The sequence below is a fragment of the Thunnus thynnus genome, chromosome 6 (genome assembly GCF_963924715.1).
Source record: "Thunnus thynnus chromosome 6, fThuThy2.1, whole genome shotgun sequence".
Classification (NCBI taxonomy): domain Eukaryota; kingdom Metazoa; phylum Chordata; class Actinopteri; order Scombriformes; family Scombridae; genus Thunnus; species Thunnus thynnus.
Window position 1 is genome coordinate 23,998,446 of NC_089522.1, and position 21,311 is coordinate 24,019,756.

General features: G+C 40.5%; 1 protein-coding gene across 2 annotated transcripts in view; it reads right to left on the reverse strand.

The window, feature by feature from the left end:
* Positions 1-21,311, reverse strand: part of scube3 (signal peptide, CUB domain, EGF-like 3) — a 73,012-nt gene that overhangs the window by 20,140 nt on the left and 31,561 nt on the right. Inside the window, exons 5-7 of one of the 2 annotated variants that reach the window (XM_067592783.1) lie at positions 7,397-7,543; positions 5,539-5,655; positions 1,508-1,555 (exon numbers count right to left, since the gene is read on the reverse strand). In XM_067592783.1, the coding sequence (XP_067448884.1) occupies positions 1,508-1,555; positions 5,539-5,655; positions 7,397-7,543 (312 nt within the window). The remainder of the gene's footprint in view (positions 1-1,507; positions 1,556-5,538; positions 5,656-7,396; positions 7,544-21,311) is intronic. The other variant, XM_067592784.1, reaches the window with a different exon arrangement.

Consider the following 21,311-nt stretch of genomic DNA (forward strand, 5'->3'; position numbering starts at 1 on the left):
AACACAAGAAATAAGGAAATTAGTGTGATAAAGCAGAAAGCAAAATATGCCTCTTGCTCCTAATGTTTCCATTTCTGAGAAAAAAAAAAATCAGAAACTAGGACACAAAATCCTGAAATAGGTCAGACTGTTATATTGTAGCATGGGGGGAACTCAGTGTTCATGTACACACAGTCCAGTAGTAACAAATACTAACTTAAAAAACTATTGTTTCACTTCCTTACCTTGGACGAGTGACTCCTCTGAGAGGAAGCCTCCTCCCTTAGTCTCTTACATGGTATAATTAAATCGTAAATCTCTTTGATGATTCAAGGCTTGATACCGTACATCCTCACAGATTTACCGTATGAGTTTATTTTTCCTGGCATCTTTGCCATATCTATTAAAAAACAAATCATACTGAAAATTAGGCTGAATTGCATTTGTGATATTATCAAAATGCAAAGTTTCAATACTTTTCTTTTTTCACTTTCCCCCAACTGTGCTACATTGCTCATTTTACTATAAATATAGTGAAACTAATTATGTTTGGAATAACATAAATATTTCTCTGCTATTTACTTGAGTATTTTCATGTGAAGCATCCTTTTACTCCACTAAACATATCTCACAGCTATTGTTACTAGTCACAAACATCCTAAACATATCATCATCTTATATGATGTGATGCTTTAAATTTTATTACCCAACAGTATATAAAGTAGTAAAAAAAATGATCGCCACCTAACATGATAATAGTATACTCAGAAAAGGGGTAAAAGTAAAATCAAATAAAATTTTAAATGCAGGACTTTTACTTGTAAAAGAATATTTTTATACTATTGTATTACTACTTTGGCTTAAGTAAAAGGACCCTGGGTATTTCTTTCAGCACTGGTTTTATCTTTTGTATGTTGTAGCACTAAATCATGGACATATTATTGGCTCCCTCACCAAAGCTAATAGGCCGTGATGATGTAGTTTAGGAACACCATGGCCAAGTGTTTGAAACGGTGCAAGTGCAATTCCCCTCATATCACCCTGATCAAACACAAATAAAACCAAAGTCTTTGGTCTGTCTCTTAAAAGCCATCAAAGTTAAATTGATGGGTTTTGGACCTTTGTTAAAGGCTCCTTGTGCTCATGCTAATACATCCTAATAGATCAATCAAACAGACTTAAAGAAGGGAGATTCTGATGAGAAAAATCTTACCATTGGGCAATATTACCTACAGTATATCTTTATCTCTTTATGTAATGTTCATACTGCTTGTAAGAGGCACCCTGTTTGCAGCTGTGTTTTGAAAAGGTGTGGTTTGACACAGGCAGCGGTTATTATTGAGAGGGCATTCACAGAAAGAAGAGGAAGGTGGGTGGGGGAGGGGGGGAGTCAGAGAAGTCAAGGGTCAAGAAGGATGATGCCCATGTTGGGAGTGGAAGGGCCTGTTCAGTGTCTGCTAGGTTAGCTTCCTCTACTCCCCGCACCCACAGACCCCCAGAGAGAGGAGTCAGAGGAACACATATTTACCATTGGGGAACAGCTGTGGGGCTGGCGGGGACTGGACACTCCTCTCCCCTGCATGCACGCGCACACCCACACACACGCACACATTGTAAAAACACCACTTTAGTTCTCCATACACTTGAACCTCGTAGCATTTTTGTGTTATGTAAATCATGTGAGCTTGACAATGCAGACAAGAACTAATCTGAGAAGGGATCATCTCTCCTGAGTTAAATAAATCATTAATGTCCATTTATGTCTGCAGGAGGTGATGATGACATGAGAGAATGACATTATGTTTGTTGCAAACCAAAAAAAAAAGAAAAAGAGAGAGACAGCCTCTTACTGGCAACTGAACAAACAGCAGTGACTATTTTTCCAAATCTTAACAACAAACTGATGATGACAGGTCCTTGTCTAGAATGAAAAGGGTGACATCTCAAGGCAAAAGTGTTACCTCAAAAACATGCAGTCATGCAAAAATAAATATTCCACACAATGCAAACAAAGTGCAGTGTTGTTTGTGTGCGAGATGAGGCTTTTGCTAGTTAGTATGGGTACTGCAAGCCTTGACAGACAGAGCGAGTGGTGGTTAGTGCTGCAAGCTGAAAGACAGAGACAGCCAGATTCATGTCTGTGCTTTATGGTGTCTTTTATGGTCAGATCATTTCAGAATTAATGTTGCTAAGCTCTTACGTCAAGTCTGTAAAAACTGTCAGTGGCCCAGCTGTGCAATTTATGTGCTATCACTAAAAAAACGATTTCAGAAAGTATTTTTCTCCTTTTTACCTAAAATTAATATCAAATTAATTTTTAATTATTTTAATTGACTGTTTTTTTAATTCAACAAATTCTTCAAGCCTAATTTGCCAAATACTCCATTTTTACAGTCCATTGTGTGTATATTTAGCATTAATTGTCCAAACTGTATCTGAAACATATATTCAACTATATTGTACACATATTGGTATGTGAACCATCTATGACACACATGAGGTGACTGATTAGGCATTTTAACACCCCAAGAAAATAGAATACTTGTATACTCTGTATTTATTCCTATACCATCTCAATTGTGTTTATTAAAGCAGGTACTGTAATGGATTCATCATCATGATATCTACAGGGCCAGAGCTCTTTTGAGGTGCCAGATGAAGAAATAAATGCTCAGCTCAGCTCTGACAGTAACAAGTAAACACCACAAAGCATGCACAGTTTACATCGACTGCCACTGTTTGACCAACAGGTCCGAATCTCAACATGCAACATCCAGAAACAACAATTCTCAGCAGTTAGGGGAAAGGGCACTTGTGAGATACATTTAAATTCATCAGCATGAATGCGCAGACCACCCGTAATGAGAGCACACTGTGTTTATGTTATGGGCATATGCATGTAGACTACATATGTTTACATGCATGTAATGCATGCATGCTGGAGGTGTACTGTATGTTTGTGTGGTTGTTTGTATAGCTTTCTGTTTGCATTATAAAATGCATCTCTCGTCCTCTTTCTGTACGGGTTTCTGTACGAGTGAGTGTGTGTGTATATGTGTGTGTGTGTGTGTGTGTGTGTGTCTGGCATAGTGTGGCCAACTCTTCAGATGATTGAACTCCTGAGCATGTCTGCATCTGCCTGCTATTTGTGAATGTTTATGATTTGCTGTGCTAACAGCATGAATGCTTCCACATGATGGCTGTTTCTTTCTGATATTTGAACTGACTTGATACACAGAAATCTAATGCAAAAATAAAACTGATTTTGTTAGGTCTGTTTCAGTCAAACATGCGACTAAGAGCGTGTGTGTGTGTATGAGAGAGAACAGTCCATGTGTGCCATCTATCTACAACCCAACTGACACTAACATTCCTACCTACAGGATGCCCAGTATCAACAAAGATGAGACAGGAAGAATAAAGAACCAACATTTCCAAACAGAGCAGCATGGTGTATTATTACAAAATGCAGACCAAGCCTGGTTGTGAAGAGACACCACAAAATGAATGAAAATGTGGCAGAATGCATATGAAACACCCCACAAGATAGATTGAACAGTGAAGCAGCAGCATACTGAAAGAGCCCACCAGACTAACAACAAAGCCACTGACAAGGCATACGCTGGTTTGTAATCATGTGCCATGTTCCTTTTGGATATAGTACGCAGAGTCTTGATGAGTATTGTTTTCACTTTGTGTGGTTGCTATGGATACCCTCTAAACTCTATACATCACATACTATTTCTGAATGCAGTGAGAGAGTGGTAACTATCACTACGTGCCATACAGACGCTGTGTAAAAATACAACAACCCCAGCGAGCCATTTTTACATTGTTTATGACATTTACAGCTATTTGAAACTGCAGGATTAGAACACGACTTCTTGGGCAGATGAGAGAGTATTTGTTTTAAGGCTTAAAATAAATAAAAATGACATTTCTTTCTTCAAAGCAGTGTCTTCGAGGCAGCAGATGTCATATTTATTAAAAAACATAATTGTTTGCCAGAAGGATAGGATTACCGTATTAAAATCTGGCACGCAGTTTTTGAAGTGACAAACAGTTTCAGCATACATTTCATTTGAATCATTTTTTATGGTGGAAACCCCACACAGTTACAGTCCTACTCCACAGTAGTGGTGCTTTACTGAAGGTCTTCCAACATTCTTGTCACTCACTCTCTCATCAGTGGTTCATTTGGCAGATTATTTGTTTTATTGAGGTTTTATTAACTAGTAAGAGTGTCTGGGAGATGGAGCGCCCCACTGTCGACCACAGAGCAGCCCTCTGTATCCCCAGACTCTGTGGGGGAAATCAGAGATTTTAACTGGCTGACTGCTTCCTAATCTGGCACACCAAATGTACATTTGCTCTGCCTTGGGAATACGACTGGCTAAGACATATAATTTGGTTGCGGTCAACTTTGTGGCATCCCCTTGGCCTAGCAGGGTACAGCAATAATGACAGGTTGGCTGACCAGACCTTGACATAGGTTTGGCTCTCATCAGGGCTGCGGTAATAAAGAGGATCCAGAAACACTGAGCTAATCAGCCGCTACCCAAACCAACCTCTCAAACTTAACAGCCTCCGAAACCAAGCAACCACCTCAGCAGTCTGCTCTGCAGGCGTAGCTTCTAATTCTATTACTATGTTTGTCTTCCTGACAACGAGAAAATGTCCCATCCAACTTGCTGAAGCTTCCATCATAAATCCAAGTTACTAACACTGCAAAGTACCACCTAAATTGGTTTTAACGGGTTTGTACTGTATACAGAAACTATTAGTGACACTTTGGTTAAACAAGCAGATAAAATAAAGCCCTGTCTACAGTAATGGCCAGTCTCAGTTTTACGCTTGACCAGCTTTATTGTTAATGTTGTCCAAGATTATTGGATGAAATGTCTGTGCAATTCCGCATGGCTAAACACGATGCGTACATGTTTATCGAGACCTGAGCTCTGACTTCTCTGTGCCTGCAGGTCCCATCTGATGGAAAACTGCCCTTCAGAACGGTTCAATATGCCTGAGTAGCTGAATGATTTTTACTCAACTTAAGTCAACTGAGGCAAACACTGATAAATGCCAGTGGAAGGTTAGGTCAGGTGTGAGTTAATCCCCAATGGAGAGCAGTGGAGGAATTGACCCAAGGGCTAATAGAGGGTGTGCGTCTGACTGCATGGATGGAGAAACAGAGAGGGACAGGGAGAGTTGTTGCTCAGTGTCCAGTGAAGAGGAGGAGGAGGAGGAGGAGGAAGAGAAGCCAAAGCAGATGCAGGGAGCGAGAGGTTACTGGAGCAGCAGCAGAGGGGAAAGCACAGTGGGTGGTAGCCTTTTGTCCTTGTATGTCACAGATCAAGAAGAAAAGACTCAGGCGTACAGCTACTGTAACAAGGCCTGTATTTCAAATTGCATTTTATCACCACAAACCTCGTTTCAAACATTAATTAAACTTGCTTTTGGAAATTGGGTACTGAACTAATCATTTGTGGTTCTACATTTTCTCATTCAAAAGCCATTATTTCTTGCCTTTGGTAGTTGTATCTGGGTGAAATGACTCACCTACACAAGTCTTTCCATCGCTGTGCAGGACAAACTTCATGTGGCACGAACACTTAGGGCCATGGTCTGTCTCTTCGCAGATGTGCTGGCAACCCCCATTCCCGTAGTTACACGTCACTATCAGAGAGTACATAGTTAATATAAACTGCGCATACAGGATAATACACACTCTTGTTACGTATTTTTGGGACATTTAATGCATTTTATTTGAAAGTTGAAGGGTATGACATGAAACAAAGGTCTGCAGCTGGAACCTCAGGATGCCCCAGGATAATACATTCCTTCCCTGCTCCATAATGTAAATATTGCGGGATCAATTGAGACCGCATTCAGTCCTTCTTCAGAGGGCTTCAAGGAGACATACTATGCATGAAGAGGGATATGGTGGAGGTCCTCAACTGTCAAGTCAAGTACATTTTTTATTTGTATTATTTTGTTTTATTTGTATATCTTCTGTGGAAAAATTCCCCTCAAAATTCCCCTCAGAGGGATCCCTCTTCCAGGATGGTGCAATAGATGTGTGCAATAGATAGTTGTGTGTATAGAATAGACCTGGTAGCAAAATTACAGAACTACAAATGGAAAAATTGATTGGATTATCAAAGTCACTTCTAAATAGTATGGAAAAAAACATGCTCAAATTACTGCAGGTGCACACCAGTGTTAGTATTTGCTATTAGCAAAATGATTGTTAAACTCATTTTTTGATAATTGCCTGATAGTACTTTGGTTGCTTATTAAAAGCAGTGTATAGCTGGACTTCCCAATTAAGGACAAAATCTGTGCACCATAATATGACGGTGCCATGCTTTGATTTATATATTTACCTCCTCAAGTGGTGAATCGAATGGTGTATTTCTAACGACTATTCTATCACAGCTTTATTCCTTCCAAGACTAAATCTTTTGATCAACATTTGAGTTGTAGAGGACACAGAGGTCACATTTTTAAACACTACAGCAGCCTTTGAGGTAGTTTTGAGCAAGAGGCTGAACTGTCTGGATAAAAGCGTCAGTCTATAAGCTACTGAGACAGTGTTCATTTTAATGCAGGTCACTTGTACTGCAGCATGGACAAAAAAATAAAGTGAATACAGCTTTTTCCTTACAATTCATGACATTTATTAAATACACAGCACTCATGTCAGTTACACAGAAATGATGGAGAGACTAAGATTTCTAGTCTATATATATATATATGTGTGTCTTTGCAAATCTTTAAGTGCAAATACATTTATGTGTTGGCGGATGAAGGGAGCATTAACCTTGGCACTTTTAACACACCTGTGATGACAGAGTGAAAAAGAGCACAAGTGAGCCGAGGCTTCCACCGCCATCCTGTCTGCACCCTACCATCCCAGCGCCTTTTGCCCTTTTCCTGGGCTGTCACAGAAAAACTATAGAATAACACTTCTCCAATCCTTATCCAAACACAGACAAATCCCCCATCAGCCCTGGCCCCAGCTCTGACAGGATGATCTCCGTTGCACAGCAACAGGAAGTGTGCGCTGTCCGTCAGAACGGTCCCCTTCGAGTAACCTCCACACTTGCCCTGGTTGTGTAAATGATCATTCCTTATTTGATAAACACGTTTTTCTTTACAAGGACTGTTCGGAAGATTAGTCACGGCTCGGTAATGTAATGTAAATGTCAGTAGCCTACTTTAAATCTGTTGGAAGGCATTTGTGGAATGAGAGCAATTATCCATCATCGGCAGGTTTCCAACCTCAATCACCTTTTCATGAGAAGCCTATAAATCCTCCTTCTGGTGTGTTTTCCCCATGAGTGTGTGTGTGTGTGTGTGTGTGTGTGTGTGTCTTTCATGCAGGGGAACTAAGCTTGAGCTTGAGACGACTTACATTTGCAGTCCTTCATGTTACGGGTCAGCTGGAATCCAGGTCGACACTCGCAGGAGATGCCACCCTTCTGTGTTTCCCTACAGATGTGTGCACAGCCGTGATTCTTGTCCATGCAGGTGGGTCCCTCCTTTGCGCCTTCTGGTCGTGCTGTGAAGGAAACAGCAACACCAGGAGAGAGAGTTTATCTCTTAACTACCACACAGATCACACACTGTTTTTAAAGCCAAAGCCTACTCAGTAAACTAAGAGTTTTTGGTTTTAAATTGGATATTAAATCGCTGGTAAGAGGAGTAAAAATATTCAAATGCCTGTCACGCATTCTGACCCTCAGTCACATATATGCCTACTGCTGGTGAATGACATGCCCGGCACCTCTTTACAAAGATTCAAGCACTTGTTGGAACATGTTCACTTGTTTCAAGCTATAAAAAGGAGGCTGCCTACACAAAGGATAAAACTCCCAGCAGGAGCTGATCCCGTAGACTTGTAATTTTAATTGAGGTAATCCCCATAAAGAAAAGAAAGGAGGAACACACAGAAGGAAAAAAAAAACTCCTTGGTTAAATTCTCCCTGAAGAGACCAAAAGAGAGTAAAATAAGGGCATTAGTGTACATTTTCATGAGTCATCAAGGTTGAAGTACTTCAATAAGAATGTGACAAACGTCTAAAAAAAGAAAAACACTAAACTAAGATATTACTAAAAGAGGCTTTTCATATTCAGAGCTTTGCTAAACATGGCACACAGAGATGCATAATTTCTGTGTGATGTATAAATGCTTGATGAAAGGGTACAACAGACACCCAGCATGCATTTTCACGACTTGAGACCCTCGTGTCATGAATTATTACAAAAACAGAGGCAGCACTCCCTCTGCTTTGCTCCGTACTGTAATAAAGATAGCCGCTTTTTGCTGGAGAAGACTGATATTTGAATTATTTGTTGTGAAACACTGCCACCGCTAAAGATGCAGTGACAAACCCCAGCTCTCTGGCTCATTAAAAACCAAACTGATCCCTCTCCTTTTCCTTCTCTCCTGGTGAACGGGGAGGCAGTGAGCAAGAAGACATCTCCATTAATGTCTCATTAAATCTGCAGTTGCACTGAAGGGTGTTTGGAGGTCTAACTTTCTTAATTAGACAACTTTTTTTTGCTATAAATAAGTATTTGCATATGTGTGTGGAAGTGTCAACACCTAGAAAAGCTCATATAACCTTGTGCACTCTTCCTCTATAGTCCAAATGTAGTTGTATCAGTCTTGACAACCGTGTGCTGTCATACAGTTTCCATGCACCTGCCTCAAGGGCTACAATGAGAAAACAATCTCCGCTTGACAGAAACAGGATTTCAAATCATTCTATCCTTAATTACTTATACATGTGCCTTAACTCATGCCTCCTTAACCTCTTTTAATTATGTCCTCTTGTTTTCCACACATTTTGCTAAAAACTCAACCTGCCCTTCTGTACATTTCCACTCGCAACTCATGTCAGAAATCTATTTTTGAGTCTTTCGTTACTTCAACGAGCTGACGAAGCAAGAGCGATTCTGACCTCCTGGTTAAATACTTTCTGTCGCTTTGAGTCTGTCAAGAAGTGTCACAAGGTCATACAATCCTCTCAGCTTTTACTGCCTGAGTTCTTGTCACTCTTGCAGACGGGCTGAGCTATCAAGACACTAACTGCAGCTACAGCCTTCCTTGCTACACAAAGACTCAGCACTGAGCAAACACTGGGCCAGCGCCTAAGCTCTGGAGGCAGAAAGAAAAAGGCACGGCAGGACGGAGTGAAGTGACCATGAATGAGCATCAACAGAGCAGCTGCTTTAAAGTGCTGCAAATTTCACAGTGAGTCATGTGGATATTTAAGTAGGATGTGGAATTCAGTGGTCCCTTTCCTCGCCTTTGTGTCTATGAGGGCAGAGCAAGAAACATGAACTTAACAGAGGATTGAATTTCCAACTAAGTAACCCCAGTGGACTAAAGATTACTTACTAAGGTTGTATTATGCATCCCAAAACTCACTCCACTCCCTCTTCATTTTTATGCAGCCCCTCTCCTCGAATGCTACAGACTTATCCATCAATAACATGTCGGGCTGGGGCCAGAACCTGGGCCTTCATCTCTCTGAGGACCAATAAAAGCCAAAGTGTTGACACAATGGCCCTTTTCTCCAGGCCAGGCCCAGCTATCATCCACTGTGTGCAGTTCCTTCTTAACTGGCTGCCAAAGGCCTCCAGTTTTTATCATTACTAAATGATGGTAAGCAGAAAGAAAACAGCCTTTCATAAGGAGGTGGACAGGAAAGTGAAGGAGAGAAATTAGAAAAAAGAAACTCTAGATATGTGCCATGATCCACTAAAACAATCTGCTGACCCATAAAACACAACTCTATATGTAGAAACTAATAAAAACTATCACAGACCACTTTATAGGCAGAGAACTGGACAGGAAATAGAGTCCAAAGTCTTGGAATTGAGAAGGAGACTTTCAAATAGCTACTGAGGGACAGACCAGAGTGGATATGGGTTTTCACACAGCTCAACATGGACAGGCGTCATCAAAACTACTGTGCTTGTGGTAAAAAAAGGGAACACTGCAATTAACCAAGAAACAAGTGGGAGTGTTCCCTCTGCAAAGTAACCACAACTTCATCCTCCCAGGACAGGTCATGACCTCTGTACCCAAAACGAAGAGGTGATGTTGTTGCTAGAAGCCAATAAAACCTTTGTTTTCCTTTTACACTATAGGTAATGGCATGTGTGTTAAAGGATAGGTTTGACATTTTGGGAAATACGCTTTTTCACTTTCTTGCCAAGAGTTAGATAAATAGATCGATACAACTTTCATGTCTGTTCGCCAAATATGACACTATAACCAGCTGCCAGTTAGCTTAGCTTGGCACAGGGGTAAACTGCTAGTGTGGCTCTGTCCAAAGGTAACAAAATCTGCCTACCTGCACCTCTGAAGCTCACTAACTGACATGCTCATACAACCTCCACCCAGTAAAATGTTGTAAAAAGTCCTTTTTACAAGTCAGCTTTTGCACAGGCTAAACAGACTAGATATAATATGTGTTAGTGTTACTAGTATGTGTTAATTAGTACGCTTCAGATGTGCTGGTAGGTGGATTTTGTTACCTTTGGATAAAAGCCAGGCTATCTGTTTCCCCGTTTCCAGTCTTTGTGCTAAGCTAAGCTAAAGGCTTGCTGGCTGTAGCTTAATATTTACCATGAAGATATGACAGTGGTAACAATATCCTCATCTAAATCTCGGCAAGAAAGCGAATATGTGTATTTCCCAAAATGTCAAACTATTCTTTTAATAGATCCAAATATCATTTGACTGCATGATTGAATGACCAATAATCTCCTTTCTAGAGCATTTAATTGCATGCCAAGAGTGATGTGTTGCATTTGTTGCCAGAAATCAGGTTTATTTTGAGTTTATTATCAAAAATAAATCTTCAAGAATATACCATGAGGGCAGATACATTTGTCTCTTGTGACCCATAAAATCTTGATGAGTACGCCGAATGTCCAGTGCTTATCTTTCTTATTCTTACCTTAAAAAAATAACAACAGCATGATCCTTGGGGATAAAGTGACCACTGTAAATCCTTTTTAGCTGCCTTGAAGCAAAATCAATTTGTGTTTCTGTCATTGACTGAGTGGACTTCAACTTAATATGTGAGATCAGCCTCCATGCCTGCAGGACATTAAGTCCAGGTCACATCACACTGCTGCCTTTCTAAAAACCAGCAGGCCAGAAAGAAGTGAACGTACATAAGGATTTACTGATGATGGCAACTCCTGTAGGCAAGTCAGTAAATGGATACCTGTGTGGAGAGATTGATTGGAGCTCAAAACACTATCTAAGGCAGCGACTAGTAATTTAAGCTATAGCTTGTGAGCTACGAATGAACAAACTTTTTATCCTGCACTCTCAGAACCAGACAAGCTCTTAATACATTGTAAAAATCTACTGAAAACCTATTTTCTGATACAGTACATCATCTGTATCATGAAAAAAGGGATTCAACTGGATCACATGTTATGGGCAGGAGCTACAGTACAGGCTCTGAGCTAAAATCTACCAAGAAAATAAACAATAGTAAACTTAAAACAGCAGGGTATGAGTTTTAACATGACACGAGGAACTGTGCAAAAGAAGAGAAGTTAACATGGGTGCTGCAGCTAAGATGTCGACTCCTGTGATCCCGGAACAAAAGATCCAAGGAGGCCACAAGTTCTTCACCACGGCACTGCAAGCTCTCTTAAACCTGAGAACCATGTAGCAGAGAGACTGAAACAATGGGGCTGAAGTAGTGGAAGGCATGCCAAGGGTTTATAGTCTGCTCTAAGTGCTTGGGGCAGTGAAAAGAGGGCTCATGGTCCGTGCTGAGCTGCTGTCATACGTCTCAAAGGGGAGACGGTCCCCTCTTTGCTCGACATTGGCTGGAGAACATTAAGCAGCTAGCTAGTGCTGGTTGGTAACAAACTGAAAAGAAGGGGCCTAAGCATGGAGCCACCACACTATTAAAGCAACATTCCTTCCTCTTAGATAATGGGCCCTTAAAAGTTTTAATAGGAGGATAAAAATGTCAGTGCATGGAAAGGAGAATGGGAAAGGAGCTGAACCGGATTGGGTTGGGCTGAGCTGCGACGCAGATGGTCAGACAGAGCAACGGGGCAGCCAGCCGGTCAAGGAAGAAACTCATCTCCACCAAGTTCGTTCATAGAGAGCAGAGAGAATCCATCCAAGTGCTACTGTTTGGTCTGTTGCGCGAGCACGGATTTTCTCCAGCTCCCAAAGGCCTTGTTGAGGCTGCTCGTTTCACTCCCTTTTACGGAGAGGAGCCGCTGAAAGCATAAACTACCAGAAAATGGGAAAGACAGCTGAGAGCATTCTGGACGAATACATGTCACTGCCAAAGTGCTTAATGTACAACTTTTATTATGATGTTATGCTCACGAGACTGCAACAAAGCATATAGAGTTATCATATGCTCCGCTCCAAAACAAGCCAAGCACAGTTTTCTGTGGAGATGTCCCAAGCTGATGCTGAAGGATTGATTTCGGGACTGCTCCAGGCATATCGGTGTCAACTAAAATAAAACTGATCAAATGCAGGTCCTTTCTAAACTCTACTCGGTTTTGTCCACCGCAGCCTGCTAGTGTTGCAGTGCTGCTCTCTTTTACGAAAGCGAGGCAGTGTGCCCAATAGCTTGCGCTATTGTAACTCAAGTAACTGAGTTCTGGCACCCAAATTGACAAAATACAATGATTCATTAAGCTCAGACACTAACAAGTTTGTTATTGGCTCTTTAATTTCTCCTCTCAATTTCTTATTAAAGAGCAGTGTGCAAACCATTCAGGTAGCAGCAGAAGAAGTAAAACATATCGGACCAGATTCAGTATCAGCAGATACCCAACGTTAAGGATTTGGATCGTGATCGAGTCAAAAAAAAAAAAAAAACCTGATCAATACATCCCTCATCTTCTAATCAGTCTAAACTGGTGTACAATTAAAATGATTTACTTTAGTTGAACATTTCTGGTAAAATAAAGAATAAAGAAGATGAAAGCCTCTTGAGATTCTCTTCTATTTTATACAAATTTGTGTATGGTGGAAACTGTATGTGTATTCGTTTATGCATACATGCATTAATGTATGCGTATGCATTGACACACAGGTGTATTTGCATAATGTATGCATGATGCACACAGATTTGTGTGTGCCTGCCCATCTGTGTCACAGACAGTTGTGCAGCACCTGCTGGGGATGTGCCACTCTCCCCTTCACTCCTCCTCTCATTCTATCAAGGTCACCTCACTGTGCAGTCCCAAAGGAGCCAGGCATCCCTCCAACAGAACAGGGCACAGGCTAACACAGCAGAACACATTCAAGCTCCTTTGCATTCCCATGCACACAAAGGATGCTAGCTTTCTTTAATAGAGAGATACAAGAGATAGGAGATACAGTATGTTATTACAGAGCCGCATTCTTCCCAAAATCAAAGGGCCGAGGCAGCTGAAGAAGGCATCTGTCTCCACATAGCTCAGTCTGGCTCTCTGGTTATAGCCATGACAGCCAAGTGTTAGTGGAAAAACCCCACTGGCACTCAGGCAGTCCACAGCAGCATGCTGGGCTGGCCAGCTTAGAGATGGCCTTCAAGAAACCCACGAGCGAAAGGGATGCCCGTCTCAAATGAGGTGCGGAGAATTCAGTGGCAAGGCAGCCAACATTTGCTAAAGCCCAAGCCACTGGTGTATATTTGTTCAAGGGTGGGGGCGGGGGAGGTGGGGGAGGTGGGGGCATGGGGCCTGTGAAAGTCTGGACAAAGAGGAAAGATGACGGGAAGATAATGAAGGAAAGACACAGAGGGAGAAAATGAGGAGGACAGAGAAAGACAAGAGGGACAGGAAAGTATCCCGTATGTCTTTTTCTCTGCTGCTGGACTGACGGGAGAGACTTAATAGGTTGCAATGGGAGCACGAGGCGTTCCCTTCGCTCCACTTCCCTAGAATAGGAAAAGAGCCTGGTTATACGGTTGGGCTGCAGAGCAATGGAGCAGCGACTTTTGCACTTGTAAAAACAGTTCTGTGGCCAATGCACAGACAGTCAAGCAGGCCTGCTGAGAACCAACGGGGGACACATGTAAGAACCATGTCAGTTTCTGCACAGTGGGACAACTACACAGCACTGGCAGAGAGCTCCTTTTCACACGAACATACATCAAAACCCATAGATTTTCCTATCACAAATAAAAATAGTTACATATTCAACTTTGCAATGTTAAACACTAAGCATTGCATCACTGGAATGATGGAAACTGGCCCTACAACAGCACATTACTTCATGAAATTAAAATGTACAACAGCCTGCTGAATGGATATCACATTGTATGAAAGTAGGTTAGTTTATCCATTTTTGATATGAAAAAAACAAACAATAAAACAGGGTTCAATGACCTTGTGCCTGATTTCATAGAGAAAGAATTTCATGGCTGGAAAGCAAAACTAACTGAGAATATGATGCGACCATTTATTATGGATTTATTATGATCACATTTATTGGAAAATTCCTTGCGCTGCTGCAGTTCTGGCCAGCGCAGAAAACACATATCCTTAAGCCGACACGCTACGGTCTGCATCTAAATGTCATAACAAAACATGTCTGAATGTGCCTCAAGCAGGATTAAATTGAAAATTATTGAGCTTTGTGCATGCACGCACATTATATCCATCATGTCCGTGTTCATATTTGAATTTGAGAGAGAGAGAGAGAGAGAAATAGATTAGCTGCACAAGTAACAACCCCCTTGGGAAGCTAATGAAAGTTGTAAACACAGGAAGAGGTTTTCATTGACAAAGTAAACATTTCTTGGAAAGACAAGGCTTACTGTACAGAAAAAGAGCACCGTTTATAACCACAGTCAGGTGACCGATAAAATTCTTGGAGGAAGTGTTGCTTTGGTAACCGAAATCTGAACATCAAATGAAAGATATTATATTGTAATAGCCTATACTGTACACTCAGAAAGTCTGTTAAATCATTTCAAATAAAGTGATTTATTTTGCATGATAGACATCTTTCTTGACTGCAAACCTTGCTTGCTGATAATTTATGTTCATCTGTTTATGGTTGTGCACTTCGGAGACTTGAGTTCAGTGGCCTGTTAAAAGATTTCTGCAAGTTAAAAGGTGAAAGTAAAGCCTCAGGGATCATGCATGTAATCAAACCTTTTCTCTGCAATGAGCTTCAGATACTCATGTAATCACCAGGCTGGTGTGAACTTTCAGACCCCTTTCTGCTATTTCTCAGCTTTCCGCACAGTGTCAGCCACACTTCTGCCATATTGATTGGCAGAGTGACAGGAAGTCTGTTCCAGAAGATTCATCTACTTGTTAAAAGTTACATCTCTCCTTTAACTTTGCTAGTTCAACTTCTTCATCCACCTGCACTGACTCACAATGAACTCTGCAGAGCTGATAATTTGACTTTCAAATCATATAAAAATCATATTTGGTGTATTTTTTTAAGCTGAGGACAAAAGCACTGAATGCATAAGCTACTATACGTGACTTATGTAACAACCCATCAGTGCACACTTTAGGTAATTGCCCTACCGGATATTCAGAAATGTACAGGACTAAAATTATGGATGTGTGGGTTGATGGAGTCTGAAATTCCAGAATTCCAATGTGCTGGATCCTGTCTCACGCACATATAGTATGTGTGTTGTAGTTTTCATGTTATCCTCCTATATAAAAGAGACAATAAATCAAACGCAAAGCAGTGGAACCCTTTTTGACCTAAATGGCATTCCTATCAACCACTAAGCACCCTGGCTGGCCTTTCAAAGGCTTTATTTCTTTACTGGGAGAAATGTTTGGGGAGAATAAATGAACTGTTACATTTTGGCCAGCTAGACGATGGAGCCTTCATTTGGCCGAAGTTATTCCTGTTCAGGGGGGCAGGGGCAGGTCTAATAAGAGACAGGCCAGCAGCAGCCTTGTCATTAGCTGAGAGGCTGGCAGACCCCTGCTGCCTAATTGGCACAGGCTCACTGCTAACAAGGGCTCGCTACCAGCAGGGGAAACAGACTGGTAGCGCCAGGCACTGCAGTGACCAGCTCTCCACTGTCCCCAGAAAGACTCGCAGAACTTGCCCAGGGAACACCTGACCCATTAATGAAAGAAATGGAAAACTGATGTCTTTTTAATGAGAACAATAAAGCTCATGAGCAAACTGCACCGCAGGCTCTCCTATTTAAGAGGAAGCCTAGCAGAATGGATGGAGGGATGCATTTAAACAGACTTGGCTGGGAGATTAGATCAGTTTTAATTTTCTCAATGATTTTTTTCATGAGCCACTTGTGCATAATTTTTCAGCATGCGAGGGTAGTGATATTTGCAACAATTCTGCAGGGTTATTGTCCAATAACTTGCCGAAACCACTTCCTCACCACTTCCATTTTCTTTTCGACACACACTGTCGTAATAAGAGCAGTAATAATAAGCAGATGAGTAGTTCTGTCTGTTAGGCTTTCAAAAATAATGAAACAATGACAGGGTGGCTATCTGGTGAGTGAAGGAAGTTTGTAGATTTATGGCAGCTTTAATCTCTTGATCCAGTGGGTCTCATCTGGAAGCAATAAAGTCAAAATTAATATGAAAATGGAAGATTAGTGTGACACGAACTGAGAGCATTTATCAAGGAAGAAAGAAGAGAGGAAGAGCAAGTGAAAGAGAGACAGGGGAGCCCGGGTGCTCATACTCTGCTCCTGACAGCACTGATATCGTCGTAGTGCTTTGAAACACATGATCCAGCTTTTCACTCCACTCAAATAACACTGTGTTTATGAAATGTAAACATTGACAGTTCACTAGGCCAGACTGATCTCATAAACCAGACTTCCAAGATCCTCCGTTCACCATCCAGGGGACTTAGGAACATCTAATGACTCCCAGCTCAAGCAAGTTATCAAACTCAATTGAAATTAAGAACGAAAATGATATAGTTGGCCTCTTTAATAAGCATTTGTATCAGCTGGCTGTATTTTCAATGAGTCTAAATCAGCACTGTGACACCTCGAGCTGGTTCATAAGATGCCTGTTTTGAAAAGAGACTATCTGTATTGCTCTTAAAGCTATTGATCCAAAAAAAGTCTCTGGAACCAGACAACCTAGAGCCCTTCCTATTAAAGGTTAGAGCTGAAATTATTGCTAAGCCTATAGCATACATCTTTAATTGCAGTCTACAGACAAATTCGATCCCAAAATTATGGAAGGCAGCCTATGTGCTTCCCTTATTAAAGGGTGGAGATCCTTCAGATCTTAACAATTATTGCCCAATTTCCAAGCTCTCTATTCTTGCTAAATTGTTGGAAGCTCAAGTAAACTGGTGATTGAAACAATTTCTAGCAGATCATGACATTTTACAGAAAAGATTTACAGTCAGATTTCAGAGCAGGGCACAGCATTGTTACAGCAGCTATGCTGGTATTAAATGATATTGTCAATACCCTGGACAAAAAGCAACACTATGCTGCTTTATTTGTTGACCTGTCAACTGCATTTGACTCTCTAGACCATGAGGTATTGCAAAATAGATTAAGTGATATTGGAATAGGGGTCACAGCTATAAAATGGCTGAGGAATTATCTCACAGAGCACACACAGTGTGTTTTTACAGATGGTCTTAAATCAGACTTTTTAGAGATTTCCAAGGGTGTCCCCCAAGGTTCGATTTTAGCTCCTATTTTATTTTCTATATCTATAAACAACATTATGAAAGACTTGCAAACAGCAGTGTACTCAGTTGCCCCTTCTATGAGCCAAGCCATTAATGAGCTTCAGATAGCATTTCATCAGCTTGAAGTCTCACTACATGAGCTCAAGTTAGTTCTTAATACAAGGAAATCAAATTCATTAATTTTTTTAGGGCTCGTTCCCAATCCCCCCGGTAAAACAAATCTCTACACTCTAAATGGGACTCAATCGAAAAAAGTGTCCTCTTATAAGTATTTAGGTATCTGGTTGGATGAGAAACTTTCTTTCAAAGTACACATTGAAAATCTTGGAAGAAGCTGAAACTAAGGATAGGTTTTTCTTTTCGAAACAAGGCTTGCTTTAACATGTTAGCCAGGAAAAAAATTGTGCAGGCCACCTTTTTAAGTGTTTGGACTATGGTGATGTTGTCTACATGCATGCTGCCTCTTGTTCACTCCACCTTTTAGATTCTGTGTACCACAGTGCTCTACGATTTATAACCTACTCTGGTTACCGCACTCATCATTGTATGCTTCATTATTTGGTAGACTGGCTGTCACTAAGTCTCTGTAGACAACTTCTTTTGTATATTTTTGTGTACAAGGCCATGCTGGGTAAACTCCTCTCTTATATATGTAACCTCCTGACGCAGATCTCCAGCAGTCTTCAGCTTCGCTCCACCAGGTGGCTTCATTACCCGGTTCCAAGGGTTTGCACTGAACTGGGAAAAAAAGGCCTTCTACTATGCTCCCTGGACTTGGAATAATCTGCAGAGCATTTTACATCCTAATAATCTAGTCCCCTTGGAAAAATTTAAAGCCATGTTAAAAGTCCATATAACTGAGAGATGCAACTGCCTTATTTGAGCTGGATTTAGTCTTTTCCTTGTGTGTTTGATGTTTGTATTCCCTATCTGTTGTGTTTTATTTCTATTTACACTGTAACTGGTGTGCTGTCTAGGCCAGGTGTCCCTGAGAAAAGAGATTTCAATCTCAAGGGACTTCCTGGTTAAATAAAGGATAAATATTTTTTTAAAAAAATCATACAAAAGACAGAGGAGAGAAGAGGAGGGCACAGATGAAGAGATACTCTGAAGAAGAAGCGCTGCTGCAAGCTCCAGGAAACGAGAGATCTACAACACGGTGTCAAGCCCAAACTGTAGTGGAGCTGAGGAATCTGTAGACAGCTGGAAAACTACTCCTTGAATAGATGTGTTTTGTGATAGTGATAATAGCGGTTCATTTTCTCTGATGTTGCTTTTCAGAGCTGTGAAAAAAACCTACCAAACAAAGAACAGAGGCAATGTAAGATGTGCAACATGTTAAGTGTGACAAACAACACCACAACACAGAACAGCTCTGGGAAAGAAATCAAGGATATTTATACTTTGGAGTCAAAATCCCAATGACCTACATCTCCAGCAGTGTCTGCTTTTAAAGTTGAACGAAAGAAAATTCATCCACTAAGAAATCAGTGGTGTTTGTTTGGACTTGTGCTCTTATTTGGACAAAACTGTAATGACCAAAAAGAAGAAAATTACATTTTATTTATTGTTCTGCAGTGATAGTAACCCCTGCTTTACTGTTCTCCAGGGACATGAATATTTGGTTCCAGCAGACACTGAACATCTGTGTGGGCGAGCACTAATATCACACCAATTCCAACAGCCACACGCCGACGTTATCAGCCGATGCTCATGTTGATTTAACACTATGTAAAATGTGTAAAATGTAAAAAGGCACTGAAAGATTCCCATGTTAAGGACTTATGTGTGCTCATGTTATCTAACAATTCAGGAAAGCTGTATGATAACTAAGTTGGTTGTATGAGAGTTTAAAATATGGTGTAATTAGCAAAATTTCATTATATCCATTATATTTTGGTTTAATTACACTGAACAATGGACTTTGGCTGACATGAGTCCATGTTTGCTTGGTTTTCAGGTACTTCCATATTATTAAGTGCCAAGTCGGATATATTGGACGTTTCAGAAAAATTCCACTTTCCCTGTCGTAGTTACAACATTGAGAGAACTTGTATTTATTGTAACTCCAATATGACACAAACATGGCATTAGTCCCATCTATGATTTGAACAGTCCCTACGTTACTGCGCTACTCTGTACGTTACTCTGTGTCATGATCCAAACAGTGTGAAGTCTGGAGGTCACAGAAATAGTTTCACAGTTTTGCTATTTGCTATCACCCAAAAAAAGGGAAGGCTAACACTAGCTTGCCACCCCTCCTTTAATGTGTGATGAACATGAATGAAAAGTAGGCCTAATGTCTCGTGGGAATCAGTGCTAACATTAGCAAGCTAGGGTAACTACAGTAGTTTCTACTTTTCTAAGTGGCAGCTAGTTAGCCTACCTTGCATGTTTAATGTTAAAGATACAGTTAATAGCTATGGGGTTGTTGAAAAAGGGGTAAAAATGCCCTGTATCCAAGTTTGCAGGATGTATGATTATGACAGTCAGTAGCTCACTATAGAAGTTGACAGTGCATCTCCTAGCAACGCCAAGTCTCAGCTGTCAGTCAACCGCTGCCATGAGAAACGCCCAGACAGGCCTGAAGCTTAGTTTTCCATAAATATGTCCACAAACAATTTTATTCTCTTTTGGAAAAATGAAAAATGTGCACATTAGCTGTTGTACTACCATCATTATCGAAGAAATTTTGTCTTTACACTTTCATCAAAATGTCTTTGGCATAAACAATGAAAAGGCTGAAACCTGAAATTAAATTACAACAGTCCAAATGAGACAGACTAAAAACAGCACTTTTAGCAGATTTTGTTAATTATGTTAAATGGTCCAAAATGGTGTAATTTTTATGACATTTAGATACCATTGTACCAATGCTACAAAAATACAACAAACTCGTACCTTCTGTTGATTTAGTGATACATACAACATCTGTAGTGTAGTTCATTTTGTAGTTCACTTTCAGCAAAAAAACTGTTAAAGCTGAGAAATGGATCTTTATCACATAAAATATATATTTTTTTGTGATTTTAACAATCTTGAGTGTATCTGTTACAAACTACAATAACTGTGATGTTGTTTCAATCACACTGTTTGCTAAATAGGGATATTTTCCTGACAGCTCACTTTGCTTTGAATACAGCTATGACATTATGAATATATGCATCCTTGCAGTGCTCCTGTGTCTGAGAGGTAAGCCTAGGCTCTGTACCTTCTCCTGTCAACGTCTCCATCCCACAGGAATGCTCTATAAACAAGAGGTGTGTCTGCCCCAGGCTACACCTTTAATTGTTTTCTCTACTCACAGTACCCTGCAGACCACTCTCATACCACCAATACCCTAAAATACTGCCAAGCACTAGATTGTTTCAATTTGAAAGGGTAGGAGAAAAACAAAAAGAGATTTATCCCAGTTCTTCTTTTTTTTTTTTTCTACATTCAGACTGGAGACACTTACCTTTGCTCACCTTTCATTTAGGCCTGTTAGATCCAATCCTATTCTCAGTTTAAATCTGTTCACTCATCATACTATTCAAAAGTAGCTCAACATTTGCATGTTACATAAAGAATTAACTGCATCATCATCATTATCCAAATATTACGTAACACAATGAGCTTTTGCCACATAATATCCAGCCTGAAGTCAAATGCACAACGA